This window comes from Balaenoptera musculus, chromosome 20 (assembly GCF_009873245.2).
Source record: "Balaenoptera musculus isolate JJ_BM4_2016_0621 chromosome 20, mBalMus1.pri.v3, whole genome shotgun sequence".
Lineage (NCBI taxonomy): Eukaryota > Metazoa > Chordata > Mammalia > Artiodactyla > Balaenopteridae > Balaenoptera > Balaenoptera musculus.
Genome location: NC_045804.1, coordinates 59,783,945 through 59,807,389, shown reverse-complemented (window position 1 = coordinate 59,807,389; position 23,445 = coordinate 59,783,945). Strand labels below are relative to the sequence as shown.

Below are 23,445 nucleotides of genomic sequence, written 5' to 3'. Positions count from 1 at the left end.
AAGAGTGAAAATGCAGGCCATGGACTTGGAAAAGATAATTGCATCACATATATTTGACAAAGGATTGGTATCCAGAATATAAAAATATCTATAAATCAGTAAGAAAAGAACTGAGAACTTAATAGGAAGTGGATGAAAGTCTTGAACAGGCATTTCACAAAAAGAAAAAGTCTAGATGACTAGCAAACATATGAAAAGAGGCTCTTCCTTATCAGTAAGCAGAAATGCAAGTTGAAATCAGGAAATACCATTGCATACCTACCACATTTGCAAAAGATTAATTTGACATATCTGGTGATGGCAAGAATATCCATAAATGGGAATCCTTATGCACTGCTAGTGGGAATATTAATTCATACAGCTACTTTGGAAAATGCTTTATCATTATATACCAAAATTTAAGATACATATTGTCTATGATCTATCAGTTCTTCTTCCCTATATATATTCTAGAGAAATAACATATAATATGCAGGATATCTCTACAAGAATGTTCAGAGCAGCATTGTGTTTGTTTCTTAGAACAGCATTGTTTTTAATAATATGCAAACAGTCCAGGAACATTAGAATGGATACATTGTGGTACATACAAGGGAGTATTAATAAGTAACGAAAATGAATGAATCACAGCTATATGTGTCATGAATTAACCTCTGACCAAATGTTCATGAAAAGAGCAAGATAAAAGAACACATGCAGTATGATTTCATGTACACAAAGTTCAGAGGGCCGGCAAAACTAAACCATGTTATTTAGGCATGCATGCAGAAGTAGAAAAACTACAAAGGAAAGCAAGGGAGTGATTTCTCAAAAAAGTCAGGGCAGTGCTACTTCGCTTGCGGGAGAGAAGTGTCCTTTTGAAGGGACACACGGTCTTTTGGGTTGCTGGAAATAGTGTCTTCCTTTTTTAAGTGGTGGGTTATGCACATGTTCATTTTAGTTTATTCTTTGTGGTGTCTGTTTTATGTACACCTCTAGCTTTTTAAAAAAATCGACTTAATGGAGTTTTGTGAGGGAGTGGATATAGATGTATTTTGGTTTTTTTTTTGTTTGTTTGCTATGTTTAATGAGACTCTCAAGCCTTCTTTGTAAATTAAAAAATACAAAAACAAAAACTTACCATCCACCTCTCCCTGTCCTCTGGCGAAATGTAAACTTCATGTGGTAGAGAGCCTGCCTGTTTTCCATCACATTCTGCCCTGTGTGCCTGGTCCACGCTAACTGCTCAGTAGACATTTTTGTTGACTTGAATCCCCACAGTCATCCCGCTGTGAATATTTGTTGAGACTTAAGTGGTACAAGGAACAAATTACCTTAAGCAATGGGGAATTGTAAGAATACAGAAGAGGAGTAGAAGACTGTGAGGGAAAACTGTGGCCTGCCATATCAGTAAACAAAGGATGCTGTAGCCATCAAGCCACTATCCTCCCGCCCCCCCACCCCCAGCCCTGAAGGAGCACAGGATAGAGGTGAATGGGCTGCCTGCTGTCAAGCCATCAGCCGCTGCAGCCACCCCCAAAGGTGCACCCTGAGGGGACTCAGGATGGGGAAGAATACTGGTCCTAGATAGCTAAGGTGCATATCAAAGCAATGATTTCAATGAGCCCAGACTCTTGCATCTTCCCATACGTAGAAAAGTGCTCAATTCATTAACTTGAGATGTGTGGTTTTCTTTAGTTAACAGTAATCTTCTCATGGTGCGACTACCTGGTCTTTGTTGCAAAACTCCTATATATCCTGGCTTCTCCCTTACCTCTTCAGAGCAGTCCCTCAGAGCTACCTGAGAGGCTGCCTCCTGGCCTTGAAGTCCTCAGAAAGTCCGCCAAATAAAATATAATTCTCAACGTTTAGGTTGTGTAATTTTCTTCAGTCGACAAGACAGCTCTTCCAAGAATCTTCTAACACAAGTCGTACGTAGTACAACTGGGCCTCAGATATCAGGAACTTGGTCGGCTCATGGGACTGGTTGCTCTGTCTGTGTTGGACTGTGTGGCTCTCATAATATCTCAACCTCTCCCTGTGTTGGATCCATTAAAACTGGCTTGCATGAGGACCCCAGGGACCGCCCTGGCCTCTGTGTACATAAAGTCCTTTTGGCTTTACTGCCAATTACTACCTGCTACATTTCTTGGTATTTCCTTGAATATCCAGAAAGTGCAATCTGACCCAGCTCACCTTTTTTAAGCCAGGCCATATCATGGGTTGCTGGCCAGCCTGTAGCTTTTGGTATTAAATTCTTGGCCTTTGGAATCAGGTGTCACCCTGGTGCAATCAGTTGTATGCGGTGAGTGTTGGTCACGTTGTCTGCCCAGGCTGTGGGTGGGGCAGTTTTGCTTAGAAACGTCTGCAAGTCTGATGGACAATACACTTGACGTGATAAACCATAATTTTTCTATTATGGGATGTTTAGGTTGTTTCCTTTTTTTTTTTTTTTATTACTTTAAATAATGCTGCAGTAAACATCTTGGTACTAGTTGTAATGTTTGTTTGCACATCTGAATGTTTTCTCAGGATAGAGTCCTAGAAATAGACACAATGAATCAAAGTACTTAAATCTCTTTGCAGTCTCTTATTAATTCATATTACCAAATTGCCTTCCAGAAAAGTCACATGTTTTTATACTGCAATAGTGTATGAGAGTGACAGGTGCACCATACTCTTGCTCATTGCTTTTTGCTGTTCATTCTTCAAAGCTGAAAAAAGTACATTCGGCTATTTAGTGCTCCAAAAGCCTTTCTCTAGTACATATTCTGGGTCCCATGGGATCACAGATGACTACTTTAGTAACTGTAACTTTATTATACATTTTTTTTGCCAGCTTTCTATCCTAGTGTCCTCATTGCTGCTGCTCTAATATCATGGACAATTCCATATTTTCCTTGAAGCCCTGCTCTGAATATCCCCAGTCTTCATACCAGTTTCAGTTCCAGTCAGGGCAAGGCACAGATGAACTGAAGTAAAAACAAGGTTTATTTCAGTATACACAATGAATCATCAAGGAAGGGCAACTGAGCTTCAGAGTGATTAGAACTAAAAAGCTGGTAGAATAAACCGCGTTTTCTTAGAGATTTTGCATACATGTTTTTTAATGAGTTCTTTCTTATTTTCAGATATCTGATCCATTTGCTTCTCAAACTGATGATTTCAGTTTCAAATTGCACACGGTTCTTTTTTTTTTTTTTTAATTTTATTTATTTATTTATTTATGGCTATGTTGGGTCTTCGTTTCTGTGCGAGGGCTTTCTCTAGCTGCGGCAAGTGGGGGCCACTCTTCATCGCGGTGCGCGGGCCTCTCACTATCGCGGCCTCTCTCGTGGCGGAGCACAGGCTCCAGACGCGCAGGCTCAGTAATTGTGGCTCACGGGTCTAGTCGCTCCGCGGCACGCGGGATCCTCCCAGACCAGGGCTCGAACCCATGTACCCTGCATTGGCAGGCAGACTCCCAACCACTGCGCCGCCAGGGAAGCCCCGCACACGGTTCTTAATGGCTGCATTATCCCTGAATATGTATGACTTTTTAGCTCAACTCTTCTTGCTAACTCTGGGATTTCTGGTTTAAATTCCCCAGAATAGACTTCAGCATAGCTCATCTTTTTCAGCTATTAGTCACTGGTCATTATTCTGGACCCATCCTTGCCTCCTGTCAGCTTTGAGTAGGGGAAAGAGTCACAAGATATAGAACATTTAGCTGGGGTTCTATGTAAAATAGTGTACACTGGATTATTTAATCTTTTTATCAAGACTTTTTGAAGCAAATTTGTGTACACTTAACAGAATCACAGTTTAAAAGTTGAAAGGGGTCTCAGAAGTGATCTAGTCACAATCTTTCATTTGACTGATTGAGGAATTATCTGTAGAGAGACTGTGATTTGCACATTGTTATAGTCAGTGTTAGCACCTCTAGATTCTCAAGAATGTACTCTTTCCATCATATTGCAGGATTGGAAGTTTAATTATAATTTAATAGTTTAATCATATTATTTGGGCAATATTTTTTTGAACACTGTCAGGACCATCTCCCTCAAAATATCAACATTTAGATTAAATGATCTTCTGGAAATGGCCAGTAGTTACAAAATAATTGAAAGTTGTCATAAACATTACATATTAATATTGCTACATAATATACTATTAACTTTAAAATCCTTTCAAATGGAAAATGTATTAAGAACAAATTAAGGAACAAGATATTAGGTACTTATTTTCTCTATATCTAATAATTTAACGTCCAAAAATCTCATTTTATTTCTTTAGATGTAGCAGTTTTAAAAAGTAGTATTTTACTTCAATATTCTCTATGAGGCAAATTATTTTATACTCTAAGCTTTAGAGAACAAATTTGAAGCTGAAAGGTGACTCTAAGTTTTTATACGTGCTGGCCAGTCCATGGGGCTTATTGTTACCAGTATTACTATGATTTCCTTTATATATTTTTGATAATTAATACTTTGAATGGTTTATTCTTAGCACTGACATAAAATAATTATTTATAAGAGAAGATAATTTTTGGGTTTTATTTCCAGGCCTACCTTTTAATGAGAATGCAGGCAAGCTGGAGATAGAGCTGGTTTTGTAATGGTTAATTAGAATTAATTAATTATTGCATATTTTTCTTTTCAAGGTCTCATTTTCCTTTCAGATGGTACTAGTATCAGTAAATTAAAAAAACATATGTTCTTGGTTCAGGGGTATAGAAATAGGCTTAGTTTGGACTACAGGTGTCTGTTTCTTTTTATCTTAGTATTTAGAAGTTTTTTTATAGGTCCATCTTGTTAGTAAATTATCAAAATTGGCTAGCTTTTGACTAATATTAAAAATAGTTCTTGTTTAAATTTAAAGTTTTAATTTTAATTAGAGAAAGTTCTACTTTCAGATCAGTTGCTTCTCTGGGGTTGTTAGGAAGAAATTAAAACAAAAATCATTTTGTCTCTTACCCCTTAATCACAAATATGTAATATTTTCTTCAGTTTTCTTCCTTCCTTTTTTCTGGCCATAAATTTTTGTTTTTACATGCTATTAATCTTTGTCTTATGTATCACTTAGCATACTGCTTGCAGCTTTGCTTTCTTCTACTGTTACTTATAAGTAGTCTGTTAATTTTGCATTTCCTGATGTGGGTTGTTTCTAAGAGGAACCGTCCCTTTGGTTACCACACAAGTAGTCATCGTAGATTATTTCCGACATTGCTTCACGCATCATTGGCTTACTCTGAGCTTTTTGCATAATATTTAGTTTTTGTTTGTTGTCTTGTTTATTTTAATATACATAGTTTCTTTCTCATTTATTTTGCTCATTCAGCATTCTTGAATGAACTTCAAACTGTTAGAATGATTGAATCATCTCAGTAAAATGTGTTCTTAGTCGTGTGGAAGGAAGAGCTTCTTTTCAAATACTACCCTCTCGCCCTTTTCTAACTGTAGTTTAGACTTGTATCTGAATGACAGGAGGCTTATTTATTTTGGGGGGTGGTGGTAGGCAGTAATTGATAATGGTAAGGATTTGACTTTAGGTGTAGAAACTTATAGGAAGACAGATGAGGCTGATTGAATATATTGCTGATAATAAGTACTCATAGGGACTTCCCTGGTCGTCCAGTGGGTAAGACTCTGTGCTCCCAATGTAGGGGGCCAGGGTTTGATACCTGGTCGGGGAACTGGATCCCACATGCATGCCACAACTAAGATTCCGCATGCTGCAACCAAGACCCAGCACAGCCAAAAAAAAAAAAAAAAGTACTCATTTTGTAGACTTAAATTTCATTTTGAGAGCTCTCATTAAGTCCAGAATGTGTATTTTTTATGCATAAATCTATGGTTTCCTGGTAAGCCATAAATTAGGTTTTAAAATGGTCAGTGGCTTCTTATGATCTATTTATAAAATTTTAAAAAGTGGAATTGTGTATTATATTAATATACTATCTCAATTAAGAAAATGTTTTCTTTGATATGTTTGCACCTTCATATATCTTCAGGTCAGGCATTTTGTTAAAAAAAAAAAGAATTTGTTAGCTACATATGACAAAGGATAAGTTCTATGAAGAGCTCTTATAAATCACTGAGAACAACAGGGCTAAAGACCCAGTTAAGAAATGGACCAGTGGGAGTTCCCTTGCAGTCCAGTGCTTAGGACTCCCCACTTCCACTGTCAGGGGCCCAGGTTCCATCCCTGGTCGGGGAACTAAGATCTCACAAGCTGCGCTGTGTGGCAAAAAAAAACAGAAAAAGAAATGGACCAGTAATATGAATAGTCAGTTTGAAGAGAAAGAAATATAAATGGCTGATAAATATATGAAAAGATGTTCCTAATAAAAATACAAATTAAAACAACTAGATGACAGGGTGAGAGAGTGTCATGGACATATATACACTACCAAATGTAAAATAGATAGCTAGTGGGAAGCAGCCGCATAGCACAGGGAGATCAGCTCGGTGCTTTGTGACCACCTAGAGGGGTGGGATGGGGAGGGTGGGAGGGAGGGAGATGCAAGAGGGAAGAGATATGGGAACATATTGTATATGTATAATTGATTAACTTTGTTATAAAGCAGAAGCTAACACACCATTGTAAGGCAATTATACTTCAATAAAGATGTTTAAAAAAAAAAAAAAAACAAACAAGTAGATGCCAGGTTTTGTTGGATTAGAAAGATTAAAACATTTGATAATGATCAGGATTAGTGATGAAGTGGACAAACAGGTACTTTTTTATATCTGGGGAGTATGATTTTCTTTGAAGTGTGGTCTGCTTTAGTTATTAATTCTAATCACTGACGCAGCGAGTAATGTCTTAGAATTTATTTTATGGGTATATTTCCATACATAATGCATAGTGTCATATACATGAAGATGTTCATTGAAACATTTTTTACAATAGTAAAAGACTGGAAACAACCTAAATTAATTATGGCAAAGCCACAAAATGGAATACTATGCAACTATTAAGAAGAATGAAGTAATTCCTTCTGTGGGATTTGGAAAGTTTTCAAGATATATTGTTAATTAAGTGGACAAGAAGTTACAGAATTGTGTATAGCATAATCCCTTTATGTTAAAAAGAAAGATTTATATGTAGATACACTTATATGTACACTAAACATTTCAGGAGGCATTCATAGGTAACTGTTAAGTTATTGCTTCTTGGCTATGAGTGGGGACGGTCAAGGCTAAGAAGGTGACTTAATTTTCCTATATAGTTTTAAAATTTAGTACATGTGTTATTCTCTCTATAAAAAAGAATATTTTGTCATTGAAAACAAAATAAAACACTTTAAGTGGTTTATTTAGCTTTAATGGATAAGTACTATTTGAAAGTTCTAGCTTAATAAGGGATCCATTCAGCATTCAATAAGGAAACCTATTTGTCCATTTTAGAAGTTAATTTTTAATTCTGTGAGTATCATAAGCAGTTAGGGTTTTAACTAGGTGACTAAAATGAAGAGAGGGAAAGGATGTTTTCTTGGGAAATTTTTATTAATATGTGCATTGTTTTCTTGGTTGTAAAATTTTTTCATAGGTCAACACTGACCTCTTAAGACTATTTCCTTAAGGTGACTTGATACAACCAAGTAATCATGAAAGCCCAGACAACCTTGTATTCTCTTTAGTTTTTTGTTTGTTTATAGAGCAGAAATCACAGCAGAAATGAAGAATTTAAATGAATTTATGTAATTAACCAATAGGATGAACAAAAATTTAAGCACTAGAAAACAATATGATAGAAGATGGTCATTATTGAAGTGTATAAAACAGTGTAAAAAGATCTAAATTTGCATGCCAGTATGTGTTTGCCTTGTGACTGAGGACTTTGATTAAATCATATGAACTTCCATTTCTTTATATTAAAGTGGGATTAATAACCAACTTCTAGGTTTACTGCAGTCTTGAAAGAAAGACTAGGGATGTGGAATGCATAGTACAATACTTATACCCAGCATGCTTTCAATAAATGGCACCTCTTTCTTGTAATTATTTTTCTAGCTTTTAATAACATGTGCCTTATATTTATATGAATCAAAACTCTCAGGGAGAGGTGGGAGTTTAACAGTAACACTCTTGGTAGAGTTTTCTTGTTAAATTAGACTATAACACCTTGTTAAATTAGTGAAACCTTTCAACATGCTTAGTACCTCTTGATTCATCAGTGCTATTCTTTTTAAAATTTAGACACATCTGTCAACAGTTGTCAGTGATCTCAAACTTTGACCCTGTATCTACCAGGATGTTAAAGCATCCAACTACTCCATAGAAAATGCCAGTATAATGTATTCATACTCTGTATTCTTATAGGAAAGATCATGTTTGTGTAAGATTTATTACTCAGCCATAAAAAGAAACAAAACTGAGTTATTTGTAGTGAGGTGGATGGACCTAGAGTCTGTCATACAGAGTGAAGTAAGTCAGAAAGAGAAAAACAAATACCGTATGCTAACACATATATATGGAATCTAAAAAAAAAAAAGGTTCTGATGAACCCAGGGGCAAGACAGGCATAAAAACTCAGATGTAGAGAATGGACTTGAGGACATGGGGAAGGGGAAGGGTAAGCTGGGACGAAGTGAGAGAGTAGCATATATACACTACCAAATGTAAAATAGATAGCTAGTGGGAAGCAGCTACATAGCATAGGGAGATCGGCTTGGTGCTTTGTGACCACCTAGGGGGGTGGGATAGGGAGGGTGGGAGGGAGACGCAACAGAGAGGGGATATGGGGATATATGTATAGTTGATTAACTTTGTTATACAGCAGAAACTAACACAACATTGTAAAGCAATTATACTCCAATAAAGATGTTTAAAAAAATAGGAAAAATAAATTTAAAAAAATTGGGAATTCCCTGGTGGTCCAGTGGTTAGGACTTGGCACTTTCACTGCTCAGGGCCTGGGTTCAGTCCCTTGTAGGGAAACTAAGATCCCATAAGCTGCAAGTCGTGGCCAAAAAAAAAAAAATTTCTCTACTTTACACTTTAATTTATCTAAGACTTAAGGGAAATCTGAGAAATTAGAACAGTGTTTGGGATATGAGTATTACTTATTTGAATTTTTGAAAATAATGTAGTCAAGGCAATTAGTATATATAAAACTGAGGTTAGAGAAGACTGAGTGTGTTATGCCTATTCACCTACACTTAATCATTGTTCAGAATGACATTGAACCCTCTAGAGAAGGCAACAGTATTTTATTATTGTCACGATAGTGTGTTAATTCAGAGGATTTTATGGCTTTAGAAAATGATACTTAACTTTTTTTCAAGTGTAACATTTTAATAAGGTAAAAGAAGAGGGTCACTTGTTTTTCAGCCTCAGCTAATTGACAGGACTCTCCTAATGATATTTTGGATATCACAACTAAAAACATAGAATCTTGGTAATAACAAATACTCAGGTTTTTAGCTCCCGTATAATAATTTTGGGATAACACACTTTGTCTAAGGAAGAGATTCTTTAAGACAAACTAATGAGATCTATGGACCCAGTGAAAATTAGCACATTCACATGGCTTTAAATATAATTTCCAGGATTTCAAAGACCTCCTGAGACCATCTGTGATTCACACCCACTAGGCTCAGGTTGAAAACTTCAATCAGGTTGGAAACTTAGTTTCAGTGCTCAAAGTAGAGACTAGTTTTCTCTTTCCTAACAGGATGGATTCAGTCTCCAAAAGTAAGGTTAAAACAAGTGAGGGTTAAAGCATGTCTTTGCCTTTAGAACTTGTGCTACACAATTATCTCTTAGTTATAAATTGTCAGCTAGCTATTAATTCTTCATCATAAGGACAGTTCAGTCCTTCCATAAAAAAAACTCCCACGTGAATAGAAGGAAAGGATGTTTTTCTAAGATTCTTCCTTTTTTCTTGGACTTCATCTCTGCGTTTGGGCCAATACCATATCCTTGACTTTGAGAAATATTTTATATACATCAGTACTGTTATTAGTGCAGGACACTGGTGTATGGTGCTATGGCATAGGGGTGGTTCTCCCAGGAACCCAAGGGAAGAACTTGGTTAAGGGATTTCATTTGTTCCAGAAAGGGCTTAGTGCCCTTTTTCCTGCTTCCCTGTAGTGATCCTGTAGCCTCTCTACCACATGTGGAGTAGTTAGTTTATACTCAGCCAAGTCAGAGATATTTATTTACCTAGTACAAAGGAGCCCACATCCTGTACTCTCTGGGATCATTTTAGTATTTGCTTGTAGTCTCTGTGAGCGCCCGCTTTTCCTTCTGCACTATAAATTTTTCCTCTGGTAAAATTGAATTCTGAAAAAGAGGAATGAAACAAATTGCTTTTGACCTAAAATTGAAAGAATGGAAATCTCTTGAGTAATTACAGATTTTGTATAAACCTTCTCAGCTACTGGTCTTTACTCTGAGCTAGATGCTGTGGGAAATTGTACTTGGGATTACAAATATGAACATGGGCCTTTTAGTGCTAATAAGACATCTTAGTGGAGTTGGGGTGATGCAATGGAAAGAGCAGGAGCTTTACTATGAAGCAAATGAATCCTCACTCTGTGAACTTGGGCGAGTTACTTACCCTTTCTGGGCCTCAGTTTCTTCACCTTTACAAGGGGGCCTGTGAAGATATGATATTCATAAAGACCCTAGCAGACTGCCTGATCATAGAAGGTATTCAATAAATGCTAAATTATTAAGGAAGGCTTTGATAGATTCTCTTCTGGTAGGTCTTCTAAATCCATGATGCTGTTAGACTGGAAGATAAGCCAAAATATCCTTCTCTTTCCTTGTATAGCTACCATCATAAACTTGGCCAAATTATTAGCTTGTATCAACTGTCTGAGCTCCATGTTCTTTGACCAAGTTTCCAGGTACATAGACTTCTGGAGCCAGAAATTAGGAAGATTTTGAATCATTTATTTGTTATACAGATATCTGTATCTATTGAGGGCTGCGTGCATGCTGGGTGCTGGGACTACAGTGGTAAACAAGAACATGGTCCTTGCTCTGATGGACCTCTCAGTGTAGTAGGAACCAGACACACACACACACATGTATATAAATCATTAAAATCTTATGCGCCTTCAGTTATAGAATGCATGTGATTCAGTACTGACTGATCGTGAGTCCCCTGTTCTTGCACACTTGGGGTTATATGTATTTTAGACTCTTTAGAGAAAGGTGAAGAATAATAATATTCAACTTCTGTACTTTTCCAACGCTTTGTGTGCAGTAATTTACGGGGTTCCGTTCTAGCCATGACCATGGATGTTATATAAAAGAGTAGGTATTGCCTAGGTGTGGTTCCACAGGATGCTAGTGCCACACATTATTGTTCTGTTATGATGGTAATTACTAGTTTGATAAGGGATTTGAGACCATTTTAGACCAATGGTCTCTAAACTTTTGGTAACTGCATAGTATTCTACTCGATGGATATTCAGTAACTTATTTAACCACTTCCCTACTGATAGATGGTATGATTATTTTCAGTTTTTGCTGCTTAAAATAGTGAGGCAGTGAATGTCCTCTATATATTTTGGCAAGCTTTGCTAGTATGCTTATAGTAAAATAGGGACTTGTCAATCAAAGGATATATTGTATTTAAAATTTTGATAGATATTGCCAAATTCTGTTATCCATGAAGATTCTGATTTAGTAAGTCTGGAGTGGGGCCACGCAATCTGTATGTTTAACAAGTTCCCTAGGTGATTTTGATGCAGCCAGGTTTGAGAACTATTGCATTTCAGAAAAATTGCAAGATTCCCTACTTCTAAGGAGCATGGTACATGTCCTCTGGCAAAGGTCGGGCAATTATGGCTATCTAGGGAGGAGTAAAAATCCTCTTCAGTGACTGAGCAGTAAGAGCCTATGTCTAGAGCAGCTGTTGCTGGGGATGGCCCATCTTTAGAGAAGCAAGTGTGCTAATACTTATCTGAAATATTTTATGTCTCTTTGACATGTAACGTAGGGGAAAAGAACATAAGAATTGTAAGGACCTGAGTTTGAACATTTTCCACTTACTAACTGTATAATCTTGGGCAAATAAATGAACTTGAATCTTTCTTTATGTAATGATAATGATACTCTCTTCCTCTCAGGTTTGTTGCAAAGATGAAAGGGGGAGTGATTTAACTTTTATTTATTTATTTATTTATTTGCTGCTTTGGGTCTTCGTCGCTGCGCGCGGGCTTTCTCTAGTTACGGCGAGCGGGGGCTACTCTTGGTTGCGGTGCGCAGGCTTCTCATTGCGGTGGCTTCTCTTGTTGCAGAGCACGGGCTCTAGGCGCATGGGCTTCAGTAGTTGCAGCACGTGGGCTTCAGTAGTTGCGGTGCATGAGCTCAGTAGTTGTGGCTCGCGGGCTCTAGAGCGCAGGCTCAGTAGTTGTGGTGCATGCACGGGCTTAGTTGCTCCGCAGCATGTGGGATCTTCCTACACCAGGGCTCGAGCCCGTGTCCCCTGCATTGGCAGGCAGATTCTTAACCACTGTGCCACCAGGGAAGTCCCGATTTAACGTTCATTGAGTACCTTTTGTCTTTGCCAGTAACTTATAGATATCTCTCTGTCATGGGCAGTTTGTCATTTAGTTGTGATTGGTGATTCACTTGGTTGTCTCCCCATTAGACTCACTGGGACCACATCTTGTGTTTTTGTATTCCCAGTTGCTAGCCCAGACTTGGGACACCATGCACTGTTTTGTGTCTTTAATGAGTGACGTGTGCTAAGCACTATGTAAATAGATTTTCTATCATAAGAAATAAGTATTATTTCTTCCATTCTACCACAAGGAAATGCTCAGAGAGCTTAAGTAACTTGCTTAAGATCCCATAGTACTGCAGAACCAACACTGAAAACCCTGCGTGTGGTGATTCCAAACTAGGTAAAGTTTTGCTCTTACCAAAAGTCTGCTTTGCTGAGATAATGCTATAAAGCACTTTGGAAATTGTGAAATGTTTAAGGGTAAGATTATTTTTGTTATTTTGATAATATAAGTGTAAAGGTTAGCATGGTGACACAAATATTTCTTCTACCTATACTCAGGATTCCCATTCAGTTTACCTTTCTTGAATGCATAGTATAGCAAATCTGCTTTGTCTATGAGAGTATAAGTGGTTATTTCCTCCTGGGAGTGATTTTTTTCCCCATAGTTCCTTTGCTGAAAATTCTGTCTTTGTTTTTCATTTGGGGGACTTTCTGGTATATGCAGACACATGAGTTGAAGATAGTTTATAGTAGTTAGAGCAGGATTTTGGCAACACTGGAAGTTTCAGTAACCAGTAGAAGTAGTGTCTGTCTTCCTCTCTGGTCTTTATCTTCAGTTCCCTCTTTCATTACCAGCCGTATGTGGACCTCACTGGATTAGCTGTCATCACATGTCAGCCCTGGCTACTGGATATCTGTATTTTGTAGGACATGACCATATTGCTTAAGGCTGTAGAAATAGTGGGAAAAAAATACCACCTCGTAAGCTTTATGTTGCTTTTTATGGGGCTTTTTCATTTGGGAATTACATTGTTAGGTTGTTTTGAATATTTAATCATAAGTTGAGTTTGGAAGAAAAAGAAAAATGTCCCCACCCTCTGCCCCTTATGTCATCATAAAATTCACAAAGTTGCAAAACAGGAATAGCATACACCAAGAAGAAGTGTGGCAATAGGAAGAAATATGTGGTTTTGCTCATTATAGTTCTTTTGAACAAGGGAATTTTCCAGGAACTTGACTTTGTGTTTTATTTTATTTTCCAGACCAAATACTTGTCACATTTTATATAAATCAGTTTATTTTTTATTTTGTTTAGCGTGTGTGTGTGTGTGTGTAACCACTTTGGATTGGTTTCCTCTCTCTGTCTCTCTGTCTTTCTCTCCTGCCTGGTAAGGTGGAGGGGAGGGGGCAGGCAGGCTGGCTTCGTTATGGATTCACTTCGGCAGTTGAGTTTGTTTAGCGTTTGCCTTAGTGCATGTAATTCTGCCTCAGGGGTTCATGTCTATTTAACAAGCTCTTTAAGCCATGTGGAATTGTGTTGGAAAATGCATCTGATTTCTATCTTGATCTTCCTCAAGCCTGGTTTGAACCCTGGGAATGCAACTGCAGCCTTCAATACCTTATTACTTTCAGATGGAGGTTTTATTCTTTAGGGTTTACTGAGATGAGCTTCAGAGAGAAATTCTAAACCGAAAGATTTATGAGGGATGGAGGCTATAGTGTTTAAGACCTGGAAGAACCCTTTTCCTGTTAGTAGCAGTTGTTGAGTGATAATGCATGGTGTGTCGTCACCCCGTGTTTTTGGTGTGACTTTTAATGTTCTGATTTGGAAATTGACATTTTTAATATTCTTACATTAACTATTTTTGTAAAATTTGTCACAGTATCCTTTGCAATAGCAGCAAAAACTAAGATAAACTAAAATAATTCACAAATTACATATCTTACATAATGTAAAACTTTTCTTTTTAGGCATATGGATCGGGCTGTGATATTGTTATTTTGGCAAATGACTTTGAATGTGTGCAGATCATTCCTGGTGCTAAGCATGGAAACATCCAAGTCAGCTGTGTGGAGTGTTCTAACCAACATGGAAGAGTAAGGGATTTATTTACTTTACTAAATGCCATCTTTTAATGTATTTAACAATCTCAGAGAGTATTCTTATGCTTTTATACAAGGCTTGCCTACAATTTCTAATTATGTATTATACCTTGCTTAGATGGCTGTTAATAGGAGTGGGTAAAATGATAGGTTGTGTACAAATTTTAAAGAGCCATTAAGCTGATAAGTGATAATTAATTGTTCTACCTGTATATACTGTCTTAAAAGATTTGTAGGCTTCACATTCCTGTGTGTACTAATATTCTGCCAGTTGATAGTTCTAGCAGCTATTAAGCCAGTAGCAGGGAAGTAAACTTTTATCTTCTATATCTAGCATACCTTATCTCTCCCAAATTACAATAACATCAAATTTTTATCAAGAAATGTAGCAAGTTGTTAGCATCTAATATAATATTTGTCATGTAACTGATGCTTTGTAAAGTTTCTGTTAATTTAATGAAACTTTATTTGAAGAATGTTAAAGTTCATTCACTCAGACTCTAAACAGAGGATTTATTTTAAAATAATTCAAGTTTCATCATCATATGTTCCTCTCCCCCAAAATTTCACACATAATATACATCAAATTTTGATTATATGTCAAGTAAATATAGCATATTTGCTGTATATTTTAGCAATTCATTAAGGCCAATGTTGTGTAGCAGAGTTAAATGTTTCTATGGGAATATAAGAATGATATTTTTCCTGTAATAATTGTAATAATTTAGACAGTTTTAGTGTTCTAAAAATTGTTCTTTACTAAGTAATAATAAATTTTATCAAGGATATGTTAAATTGGAATATTCATGGTAATAAATAGTAATCATGCAAATTTATGCCAAATAACAAATTGTGATATTATATCATTTCTACTGTCCTACCCTGCTGTTTGTATTAAGCTTTAATATTTGGGTAAATGTGCCACTATATGACAGTCCAATGATAAAATTGACATAGTATTGAAACACTGAATTTTCTGGTGTTTTCTGATGCTTGTTTCTTGCTTTTCTGAATTTTTTCCCCAGTTGTTTTCCCTAAGTATTGCTTACTCTTTAGAAAACACTCAGAGTGTCAGATTTCTCTCATTAATTTTTCATTGCTCATCTCCCTGTTCCAAGCATGGTAGCTTTAAACCTGCTTAGAGTTGTTACGATAGTTGTCAGAGATGCATTTTAAAAAATTATTTATGTGCTGGTGATAATCACAATAAAACAGATACTCTGGGAGCAAAATTTTTGTTTTTGTTTTTATTTTTTTTTAAATATAGAAGCCCTTGGTTTTCATAACCATGTTTTTACTTTTTCTAACCTGGTTGAAGGTAAAGAAGCCCAAATTGTGACATCTCTGATTCACTGTCTTTTATTGCCATCTTCTTTTATTTCATTTACCCCCAGTCCTTGTGATGATTACTTTCAAATTTATGACTTTGTATTAACCAGTTATAATCATTCGTTCATTCATTCATTGACATGTTGAATGTGATCATTCGTAACACTTTTTACCTAAGTGTTACCATAGCCAGGCATTTTAAGTAGCTCTCCCCCTACCATTGTGGAGTAAAAGCTTTTTCTTGGAAAGAAAGTTAGATATTGAATAACAATTAAAATCACTTTTTTGGGGACTTCCCTGGTGGTCCAGTGGATAAGACTCCGCGCTCCCAATGCAGGGGTTCCGAGTTCGGTCCCTGTTCGGGGAACTAGATCCCACATGTGTGCCGCAACTAAGAAGTCCGCATACTGCAACTAAGGATCCTACATGCCGCAACTAAATATGCCTCAACAAAGATCCTGCATGGTGCAGCTAAGACCTGGCACAGCCAAAATAAATAAATAAATATTTAAAAATGAATAAAGTGACTACAGATACTAAAAATAAATAAATAAATAAATAAAATCACTTCTTTTGCATTAGAGTGCCCTGAAATCACAGTAGACCTTTTCGGCTTGCCTTAAAAGCATGTATACCTAATTTAGCTTTATAGGTTAACCCATAGACCTAGAGGTGTGAGAAGAGATGGTTTTTGGTCTGTTCCCTGTAGTTGTTTCCCTCTTGCCAAGAGGAGGATAAACTGGGAACTGGCTTTCAAGGAATTATTGGAAAACAGGCTCTGGTAAGCTCCTAGGAACGGAGGAATTTGTGTTTCTTCTCATCAGGTATGTGACCTGGAGCAAAGTCCTCTTGGCCCCCAAACCCCTAGCTTAAGTCCACTAGAGATGTCTATATCAGCTGTTTCTCCTCCAGTTGCAGTGGATGTCTCTCTGGTTTCTCCTTAGTCCATTTTCTCTATTCCTCCTTCTACATGGTGTTCCCAATTGGTATTTTTTGTTTGATGGTATAGTTAATGGCATTTTATTTGATATATTTTTAAAACCTGTTGCTCTTTGATGTCTTTTTCTACTTCTCATGGTTTTTATATTATTTTCACTGGACTGTAAAGTTTCTGACAGATGTACCACTGAAATGTGTCTTCGTTAATAAAAGTTATTTCTGTATTTAAAAATGAAATTTTTATAGGAAAGGATGATTTCTTTGAATAGGTCAACCTTGTATTTGATATGGAAAATAAAGCCTGCTGAATTTTTGATAAGAGAAGAGATTCTTAAGTCCAGTACTTTTCCAGTTATATTTATGGAAGGGAAAAAACCATAAATACTGTATTGGGATTGTATGTAATCAGTTTATACATTATTGTGAAAAGGAAGTTTCCTTTATTTTCTCTTTTCCTTAAATATTAATGCTCTGTTCATTCTTTTCTAGGTTGCAGCTTCATATGGTAATGCTGTTTGTATTTTTGAGCCCTTGGGCATAAATTCTCATAAGAGAAATTGTGTAAGTATTAAATGGTAGTAGAAAAGTTTTATAACTGAGTTTGGAATCCTGTTGACAGCAATAAAGAGCTCCTTAGGAGCTGGTGCTGAAGGTGGTCTGGAATATCAGTGTGAAGTTAGTCTGGTGCTTTATGGTAAGATCTTTTACATTCACTAGGAATCTATCCCTAGGCCTTTTAGAAAATCAGTTTCCTAGGATATTGCTTATTGAGATTTGCCTTGTTAATTGGGATCTACCCCAGGTGAACTCCTGTTGTTTCTTATCTAGATTACTAGACTAGTCTCCTGTCTAATATCTATCCCCTTGCCCTTTCTCTGTTCTCAGCAGAGTAGATCATGACACTTCTCTGCTAAGAACTCTAATGGCTCCATACTTCTCTCACATTTAAAGCCAAAAAGCCTTAGAATGGACTGCAGCCCTTCTTCCTCCACCCCCGCCTTGCCCCCGCACCTGCACCCATTTATTACCTCTCAGAGCTCATCTACTATTTTTGTCCTCTCTGGTCACTCCAGCCACACTGGCATTTTCACTGTTCTTTGGATAGTCGCCCTCTCATCTTTGAGCCTTTGCATTGGTTGTTCTTTTGTCTGGAATGTCCTTCTTTCTCTAGATAGCTCCAGGGCCAGTTCCTACAGATCCTTTAAGTTTTTGCTTAGTAATACCTTCTCAATGAGTAATACCTTCTCAATTGCCTTGAACGCCCTTCCCTTTTTTAAAAAAAATAATTATTTTCCTTAATTTTTTTTTTTGGCTGTGTTGGGTCTTAGTTGCGGCACACGGGATCTTTGTTGAGGCATGCGGGATCTTTTCGTTATGGTGTGTGGTCTGCTCAGGTTTCTCTCTATTTGCAGTGTGAGGGCTTCTCTCTAGTTGTGGTGTACGGGTTTTCTCTCTCTAGTTGGGGTGAGCGGGCGGGCTCTGTAGATTGCGGCACACTGGCTCTCTCTTTGAGGCAGGTGGGCTAAGTTGCCCCGAGGCATGTGGGATGTTAGTTCCCCCACCAGGGATCGAACCTGCGTCCCCTGCATTGGAAGGCGGATTCTTTACCACTGGACCACCAGGGAAGTCCCTTGAACACCCTTTTAAAAATTGCCACTTGGTTCTTCCACCTTCCTTCTAACCCACCTATCCTTCTATTTTTAAACCTTTTTCAATAGAGCACTTATCTTGTTTATTTATTTATAGATTACTATTTAGAATGTAAGCTCCATGAGGGTAGGGAGCTTTGTTTCTTTTGTTCACTGATGCATCTCAAGTACTAGAACAGTATCTGGAACATAACAGGTACTTCTAAATATTTGAATGAAGGAGTTAGGAGGTTAGGTAAACTCACTGGGTGCCGAATTATATTTTGTCTTACTTAATATTCAGAAAATCCAATATGGTTAGAAAAATTTTTAAATTTTAAAATTACTACATGCATTAGAACTCCACCATCACTCACAAATAGTTAAAACTGCCAGTGTGAAATCTGAACGCCAAGATTTCACCTCTTGACATATTTACCAGTAATTTAAAAAAAATTGTATTCTTAACTGCAGTAAGTAAGTGGTTTTGATATTTTTCATTAAATGTATGTATATGAATATTTTTTTTACATTTCCCCCCAGAAGTACAAATTATATCATAGTCTCTTCCCTATGATAATATTATGAAATGCATATTAAATTTTCAGAGTACTTAAGAGTCATCAAGAGTACATATTTAAAAATTCAGGGGCTTCCCTGGAGGCACAGTGGTTAAGAATCCGCCTGACAATGCAGGGGACATGGGTTCGAGCCTTGATCCGGAAAGATCCCACATGCCGCAGAGCAACTAAGCCCGTGTGCCACAACTACTGAGCCTGCGCTCTAGAGCCTGTGTGCCACAACTACCGAGCCTGTGCTCTAGAGCCCACGAGCCACAACTACTGAAGCCTGCGTGCCTAGAGCCCATGCTCCGCAACAAGAGAAGCCACCGCAATGAGAAGCCCTCACACCGCAACGAAGAGTAGCCCCGACTCGCCACAATAGAGAAAGCCTATGCGCAGTAACAAAGACCCAATGCAGCCAAAACTAAATAAATAAAATAAATAAATTTATAGAAAAAAATTCAGATTCCATAAATAAATGATACAAATGAACTTATTTACAAAACAGAAACAGATTTACCGACTTCGCAAACAAACTTTTGGTTACCAAAGGGGAAAGGTGGGAGGGATAAATGAGGAGTTTGGGATTAACATATACACGCTACTATATATAAAGTAGATAATCAACAAGGACCTACTATATAGCACAGGGAACTCTATTCAATACTCTGTAATAACCTATATGGGAAAAAAATCTGAAAAAGAATAGATGTATGTATATGTTTAACTAATTCACTTTGTTGTACACCCGAAACTAACACAACATTGTAAATAACTATACTCCAGTATAAAATAAAAATTACATTTAAAAAAAATGGAAAAAAAAATCAGATTCCAGACCTCACTCCCCAAATTTCTGCAATGTAATTGGTCCACAGATTACACTCTGAGAAGCACTAATGGAAAGAATATTAGGGATAGCTCTAGTTTTAGGAATGATTTTATTATTACTGTAAAATAGTTCTATTGAGCAGTATTTAAAATACTGTTGTGACTGTTGTTGGGTCAGCAGTGATAGGGTTTAAAAAATAACTTTTTCCCTGATTAAAAAATATAAAATTACTTTTGGATACTGAAGTTCAGGTTTTATAGTTGTATTTTAAAATTCCACCTCTAGATAGTCATGAAATCTTGAATAAATTATTTTATTGTTAAACATTTAAAAAGTTTTATAATAAGAGAGGGCATTGCCATTTATTAAATTATTACTTGCCAAGCAATTACTGTATAACTTGACTATAAAAAGCCTTGACATGGCTTTACATTGCACTGTACTTTCACAAAAGAACATTTTATGTTTGTCTACTGCAAAGAGATATCTAAACTTTTTTACTTACTGTATTTCATAGGAAAGAGCTGTGACTTTTAAATTTTAAATCTTTCTACACTTTAGAATGGAAACAGTAAGAAAATAGAATGGAAATTATTCAAATATAGGTCAGGTTTGTGGGTTTTATATATTATATGGTTCAAATTTGTTGGCTTTTTGGAAGGTATATCTAGTTTTATTTTAGACATTGACTCCATGGGATTGTGTTAATTTGTACTTCTTTCTAATGTGCATTTACTTTGTTTTTATAAACATTTATTGAGCATCTGTGTACCAGTCATTACAACACTGAATACACAAAGCTCATTATGGCATAATTCCTGCCCTTGAAGAGTTGCAGTGTAATAGGAGAGTCAGATATATAAACAAATAATTCAGTGTGACCAGTGTTATAATGGTAGAATATAAGTAAAAAGTGCTCTGAGTGCTGCCAGGATGTCAGAAGAGGCTTCACTGCAGAGGTGATGATTTAGCTAGATCTTGATGTAACCATAGGAGTTTGCAGGCGGAAAAGAGAGGAAGGGATACGCTAAGAATAAGAATGTGTTTATAGGGGACTCCCCTGGTGGTCCAGTGGAGAAGACTCTGCGCTCCCAGTGCAGGGGGCCCGGGTTCTCTCCCTGGTCGGGGAACCAGATCCTGCGTGCATGCCGCAACTAAGAGTTTGCATGCCGCAACTAAGAAGCCTACATGCCTCATTGAAGATCCCGCATGCCGCAATGAAGACCCCGCGCAGCCAAAAAAAAAAAAGATTGTGTTTATAGACATGGAAGGAAGCCTGGGAGACATGCTTTGTTTGGGCGTGGCAAACAGCCTGATATGGTAGAATAGTAAGTGGAATCATTGGAAATTATTTTAAAAACAGTATTTTGAAAATAATAGTGAAATATTTACATCTTTGTTTCAGATCATAGTCTTCAGTTGAAGAAAATGATAATATGGTAGTGCTTGTGGATATTACTTTGAAAACATATCTTTCTCTTTTTTCTTTCTCTCTGTATGTTTCAGCAACTCAAGTGTCAGTGGCTTAAAACTGGGCAGTTTTTTTTGAGTTCCGTGACATACAATTTAGCATGGGACCCTCAAGGTATTTAGCAATTATCTTTAGAAATTATGAAACGTTAATATTTGTTTTAAGTGTGTGATTACAATGTGATATAGTCTCCCATAATAAGAAAATGATCAGTAGTATTCTCTTTTTGCTAGTGAATGAGTATACCTTTTTCTTTTTCATATACACTGCTTTGTACAGTGCTTAATTTACTGTTAGTTCTGTGCTTTCCCCGCTACTTTTGAATGTTTTGTTCCAAGAAACAATGATGATTTCTTTTATTAATTAATGTGCTGCACTTTACTCCTACTGTTTTTATTAAGAAATAAAATCAGAAATAAAACAAGATCAGAAAAACCCTATCTCATTTTGTTATTTGTATTTCGGGAAATTACTGTCTTTAATATTGAAAGTTTAGAAACTTTTAATGATAATGGCTGTTGTCCCTTTTTACATTCACAACTAGTGAGGGTAATTTTAATAGTCCATGTAGAAAAACAAATTTCATTAATCTTTAGTTATGTCTTATATCCTGAGAATATTCTGTGTTGTATATATCAGAGTTTTTCGGGGTTTGTTTTGTTATTCTACTTCTGTTGTTTTTTTTTTTTTTAAAGTTTTACCTGATAGACAATAGCTCTTTGTCAGGAGGCTTTTCTTTTTTGTTCTCAAGTTTCCCTCAAGTTTTCTTGTCAGTGGATTCTCACTTTTAAATGGATATAATCCACAAGTGTTTTTCATAGACAATATTGCTTATTTTTCACAGAATAGTTTATAGACCTAAGCAGAAGCCCACATGTGCATTTATTTCTCTAGATAATCCTTGCTTATTCATCTGAACATTCTTTAATTTTCAGATAACAGATTGTTGACAGCAACTGATTCTATTCAGTTGTGGGCTCCTCCAGGAGGTGACATTCTGGAAGAGGAGGAAGAAATCGATAATAAAATTCCTCCTGTTTTAAATGATTGGAAGTGCATCTGGCAGTGCAAGTTAGTGTCTAACTCTGTTATGTTCATTAATTAAAAAAATGCTTCCTGAGATATGTTCTTAGAAGCCTAGAAAAATAGACTTTTTCTAACCAAAACCCATTATAACATCATCCTTTAATCTGTGCTACAATTGATTGTTTTAAAAAAGGATGAAAATATTTTCATAGTTAATAACCTCAGGACTTGGGTTGAGAAGGTTGATATGTAGGAATTATTCATTAATGCATGAGATATAGGTGGGATAGGGAGAGGGAAGATGTGAAAGTTGTGAGACACTCTTTCAAGTGGAAGGATTATGTGAAGGGATCCATTAACAACATGGAGTATGTGAAGGGATCCAACTAGCCTGGGAAGATGATGAGCTCAGTTTTCAAAATGTTACATTAGGGTGTTGGTGGGGCATGTAGGTTGCGATATCATTTATGCATGTTAATTGCATTCTTCTTTGGCTCCCCAAAGTGAGCTTTGGATTAGCTTTAATGAATTAATTTGTATTTTTAGGGAGGTGAAATATTTAGATTTATTTTTAGAGAGGTGAAAACACTCTTGTTTTGATGATATTATGAAAATCTTATTTTGACCATTTATATATATAGTGTTCCAGATTTTAAAAATGCTAACTGTTCAATTTTGTTTTTTTAGAACCTCAGTATCTGTACATTTGATGGAGTGGTCCCCTGATGGTGAATATTTTGCTACTGCTGGAAAGGTAAAGGACCAAACAAAACATAAACGGAAAAAACAAAACAAAAGTGTTCTTTGTTCATTCTCATTTTCAGTTTTTTCATCTGTAAAATTAGGATAATCCTACATTACAAAGATGGCCTGAGGAATAGTGATAGTTTTTATAAACGATCTGCTATGTTTCCCATAAGTAGTTGGCATTTGGGAAATAATGGCTATTATTTTTATTCTTATTTGACCCGTGTGAAAATTTATGGTTTTTAAAATTAATTTTTAGGTTTAAAAAATAGCATATGTACATAATTTGAAAAGTAAAATATTGCTACTAGATTTACAATGAAAAGATGCACTCCCTTCTTCTCACTCTTAATTCCTGTGTCCTAGAGGCAGTGA

General features: G+C 36.5%; 1 protein-coding gene across 1 annotated transcript in view; it reads left to right on the top strand.

The window, feature by feature from the left end:
• The window catches only part of DMXL2 (Dmx like 2), a 148,755-nt gene that overhangs the window by 18,653 nt on the left and 106,657 nt on the right, over window positions 1-23,445 (top strand). Inside the window, exons 2-6 of the mRNA XM_036838187.1 lie at window positions 14,404-14,529; window positions 17,293-17,364; window positions 21,333-21,411; window positions 22,233-22,368; window positions 23,011-23,077. Coding sequence (XP_036694082.1) covers window positions 14,404-14,529; window positions 17,293-17,364; window positions 21,333-21,411; window positions 22,233-22,368; window positions 23,011-23,077 — 480 coding nt within the window. The remainder of the gene's footprint in view (window positions 1-14,403; window positions 14,530-17,292; window positions 17,365-21,332; window positions 21,412-22,232; window positions 22,369-23,010; window positions 23,078-23,445) is intronic.